We start from the raw sequence: 5,000 nt of genomic DNA on the forward strand, positions 1-5,000 counted from the left end.
GGATGATTAAGTGGTATGATAACTCAAAATTCAGATAACTCAGATAACCCCCGGTAATTAACAGTCTACCAGTAATTAGTCAAACACCATTATCTCTCTCCTCCGTAATATAGTTTCCCCCCTACCAGAACCACCTGTTCCCTCCACTAGAACCGCCTGTCAGGAGACAGAACGTTCTGATAAGCATACACAATTGTAAAAACAAAGTCAAAAGATTAAATGAAATAGAACATCTTTACAAAATATCAAAAATACAGTCAAGCCACACAGTTGGCTAAAGCACAGTAATTCATACCCATTTCCAGCCAGTCTCACTTCACTACATAGAAAAACATTTGGCAGAGCCATCCCGGCATCTGCCTTCTCTCTTCGTAACCGTCTCTATGGTTCTGGCTAATTACATGCTATTATGAACGGACATAGCTTGTACGGACGCACGAATTCGCACCCACCATTCACGCCTTGAAACTGCCAGAAACCAGTTTCTAAGTCACCTTTGACGAACACCCATAACGACAGGACGAACGTTGACCTGCTTAGTAAGGATCCTAATGTCACACCATCCAACAAGACATATCAGCATTCCTAAGCTGTCGCTCGGACACTCAGTCTCCAGGGAAGTTAAATTGCTGATTCTTTACATTCTAAGAAATGTCACAGCACATCACATTATATATAATTTAAAATATCATGGCAAATCCCCCTCCTTATGTTACATATATATATATATAAATATATATATATATATATATATATATATATATATATATATATATATATATATATGAATAATTATCACATCACCGTGATTCATGTAAATTATTCGAGCTACGAGTGTCCTTTAATGTCTCATTCGTTCTACCTTGGAATTTATATATTTCCATCCTCTTGTGGGTTTGAACTTGTTAGCCGTTCGCTGATTTCTTCTCTGTCCCCTGGGCACTGGTTCAAATCCACGAGAGGTCGAAATTATTTTTTTTAAAAATTCCCCTTTGGTTTACATATATGAAAATATATTAATTCCGAGGTAGAGCAAATTAGATATTAAATGACATTTGTAGCTCGAATAATATATACACAAAGCACAAAAGACCCATTAAAACACTCTGGTTTAAAGCTAATACTATATTTCGGTGGACTCACTTCCACCCTTATCCCAGTGAATCACAGAAGGAGTTTCATTAGTGAAATATATAGTGAGAGATATTCCTTAGGTGATGCCTGGGGTCGCCGCAACACCACCATTGGTTCTGGTAATTGCCTTAATCCGCTTCATCATTGCCTTAAGGAAGATATTGTCTATCTGGTCAGTCCCAGGCTCCATTGGAAAGGTTGATCCTTTTACCTTGTTTTATCAGTGAAGATTCTACCATCTGACATTTGTATCGACAGCCGCTCTTGTATAAATTTCGTGATGAGTTCCATGGTATGATTCGTGTTATTTATATGATGAAAAATTGCTGAAATGTGTTGTCCATTTCTAACTGATCGTTTATGTTGAGTTAACCTTTCCGAAAGAGATTTTCCAGTGAAATCATAGTGTGACTTATCAACAGTCCCTACAGGGGATCTCATAAACCCCTATGTCTTTGGAAACTGGTTTCAGCTGAAATGAAGATGAAAGGGTTGGAGGGGCCTAAGATTTGTGTGATCTCATAAATTATCCATGTGAGGGATTATGATTTTGCATATTTTTCCTTGTGAATAATTCAGAAGAGATCACACAAATCTTAGGCCCCTCCAACCCTTTTGTCTTCACTTATCTGAATACATTGGGAAAATCCTTAATTAATGTTCAACAGAAACCAGATTCTAAATACAAAGGGTTTATGAGATCCCCTGAAGGGACTGTGATAAGTCATACTATGATTTCACTGGAAAATCTCTTTCGGAAAGATTAACTCAACATTAACGATCAGTTAGCTATGGATAACACAGTTCAGCAATTTTCCATTATATAAATAACACGAACAATACCATGGACGGAACTCATCACGAATTTTATACAAAAGCAGCTGTCGATACAAATGTAAGATTGTAAAATCTTCACTGATAAAACAAGATAATAGGATCAACTTTTCCAATGGAGGCTGGGACTGACCAGATAGACAATACCTTCCTTAAGGCAACGATAAAGCCGTTTAAGGCAATTAACAGAACCAACGGGAGCTTGGCGGTGACCCCATGCATCAAGTAAGGGCATATCTCCCAATAAACATTTGCTAATGAAATACTTTCTGTCATTCACTGTTTGATAAGGGTGAAAGTGAGTCTACCGAAATAATATATAGTCCTTAGCTTTAAACCAGAGTGTTTTAATGGGCCCTTTATACTTGAGACATCCTGTTTTAACAGAAGAATTTATTTATATATATGTAAATTTGTGTGTATTTATATAGGCTACATGTGTGTATAGCTAGTGTACAGATATAGTCATAGTTTATATAAGTAAGGTGAGAGTTAAGTGTGCCAGTCAGTTGCTTGCGTTGTGGAGTTTTTCTACCGTCAAATATCTGAACAAAACGCAGTCATGAAGTCCAAGCACTTACAAGAGACCCGTTAATGGTGAGCTGTTTCGTGCATCCAGCATGGCAGGCGCTGAAGAAAAGATGAGTGTCATTCGCGCACACAGGGGAGTATTTACTGCTGCAGCCGCAGTTTGCCATGCATGTCGACACTCCTGGTTCACTGAAAGGAGAATGAAAGACTCGTCTTCATACGTTCGTCATAGGAATTATATACTTTGTTACGTCTCTTCTCCATTTCTTTGAACTGAGTTTTTTTATTTTCATTTATATAATTAAGTAAATTTATTTTTGAACATTTCTTATGGGTCTAGACAAATATTCCTTGCCGAGTAGGAAGATTTCCCGATAACGTTCAGTTGTGCAAGACACTGTTTCAGTAATTCAATTAAAAAAGCGTATGGAGAGAGAGAGAGAGAGAGAGAGAGAGAGAGAGACGAGGAGAGAGGAGAGAGAGAGAGAGAGAGAGAGAGAGAGATATTTTAACTTTGTATTATACACTTGTTTTTTTTTATGCACAGCAGTATTGATTTATTTATGAAGGTATTTTACTTACTCCTTTTCGGAATAAAAATCTTTTTCAGCTCCTTCGCTTTCTAAAACTGCCTCCAAACCGACAATATGATCTCTCTCGCACGTTATGCTCATCTGTGTAATAGAACAAACAACATATATATATATATATATATAAAATATATATATATATATATATATATATTATATATATATATGATATATATATTAATATATATATAACCAAAGATATATATTATATATTTTAATATATTATTAATATATTATAATATATATAATATATATATATTATGTATATGTATGTATTTATACATATGTATGTATATATATATATATATATATATATATAAATATATATATATATATAAAATATACATTCTTGTACCTATATAGTAATAAATCCTATGTATAAGCGATTTATAAATTATTGTAAGTATAAACAGTGTGGGTATGGTTGTATTGAGACCAAAAAGTCCTGTTTATTCCATTCCTTACTTGGGCAGCGTAGGAGGCCATGCAAAGGAGAGAGATGGTCATTGTGACCCAAAGGATGGTTTTCGAAGAAGGCTTCACGAAGGTCAGTAAAGACCCCATCCCTAACCATCCTATCAGAGATGCTATGATGCCTGCCAGTGCTGGATTTCCGATGAGAAAGGAAAAGTTGTTAGTGGGAGTGTCTACAGCTTCCTTCAATGACTGGAAATACGATGCTAATGTTCAAAAATTCAATTTCAATTTCGAGTGTGATATCGTTTTCGAGCACGCGGTGGCTTAAGAGAAAGGCAGTGTATGCACAGTATAATCAACCATGCATATCCTCTACAGAAATGTCCACAATTTCTGACGTTACATATATATACACACATGATATACAATATCTATAATATAACATATATACACATATATATATATCACTAAATACACACACACACTGATAGAAGATGGATAGATATATAGATATATATTCTCATATGCAATTTCGTCTTGCAGGGGCGGCTTCATGAGTCAATTTTCCTTTATATATATATATATATATATATATATATATATATATATATATATATATATATATTTATATACATATATATATATACATATATATACATATATATATATATATATATATATATTATATATATATATATATATATATATAGCAAAGTTAAACACTGTATCCGTGTTCTAATATGTTGTAGGAAGCCCACTAAAATTCGGAAAAAATTGAAAGTTTTTTATTTAAGCTTTCGGAGAGTACATTCTCTCCCTCTTTCAGAAAGAGAAATAAACATAAACTGAAAACAACGGTCAAGGTAAAAGAAATAACATACAAGCATATGGTTGTATCAGAATAACTGCCCTACGGTGGTTTGCCAATCTTGTTTAACAACTTAGCTACACTAACAACATGCTTTGTCATAATTGCATTACAGAAAAGGTCCAGTTTAAAATTACTCTTATATATATTCATAGCGTCAACATTTTGGATTAGAATAGATTCTAAAAGTTTTCTTTTTTTTTCAGTGTTATTAACAACCTTTATGTTTTTCATTTTGTCTAGGTTAACCATATGATTTTTACTTTGTCTATGTTGAAACAGGGCGTTGTTTTCATCACCTTTCCTTAATGAGTCACGATGTTGTCTTTTTCTTCTGTCAAAATCAATCGTTTCACCTATATATGTTTTATTACACTCTTGACAGGGAATTTCGCAAATGCATCCTTTTGTTTTGTCTACATTTTTAACATTATTTGTTAGGTACTTTTTAACAGTGTTTGTATTCTTATATACTGGGACAATGTTGCAAAATTTCAAATATTCGTTTAAAAGTCCAGGGTTTGCTTTGGTTTGTGGTAAGACTAAAACACTATCATTATTACCTAGGAATCTCTTTTTCTCCCTTGCTACATAATATATTCTACGTGCCTTAAAATGCGCCCTTT

At 33.9% G+C, this 5,000-nt stretch overlaps 1 protein-coding gene across 3 annotated transcripts in view; it reads right to left on the bottom strand.

The window, feature by feature from the left end:
* LOC135217459 (solute carrier organic anion transporter family member 74D-like) overlaps positions 1 to 5,000 on the bottom strand; it is a 46,667-nt gene that overhangs the window by 8,010 nt on the left and 33,657 nt on the right. For all 3 annotated transcript variants that reach the window (XM_064253362.1, XM_064253371.1, XM_064253352.1), the window contains 3 exons: positions 3,555 to 3,694; positions 3,082 to 3,173; positions 2,550 to 2,688 (listed from right to left, as the gene is read on the bottom strand). In XM_064253362.1, coding sequence (XP_064109432.1) covers positions 2,550 to 2,688; positions 3,082 to 3,173; positions 3,555 to 3,694 — 371 coding nt within the window. The remainder of the gene's footprint in view (positions 1 to 2,549; positions 2,689 to 3,081; positions 3,174 to 3,554; positions 3,695 to 5,000) is intronic.

The sequence above is a fragment of the Macrobrachium nipponense genome, chromosome 19 (assembly GCF_015104395.2).
Source record: "Macrobrachium nipponense isolate FS-2020 chromosome 19, ASM1510439v2, whole genome shotgun sequence".
Classification (NCBI taxonomy): domain Eukaryota; kingdom Metazoa; phylum Arthropoda; class Malacostraca; order Decapoda; family Palaemonidae; genus Macrobrachium; species Macrobrachium nipponense.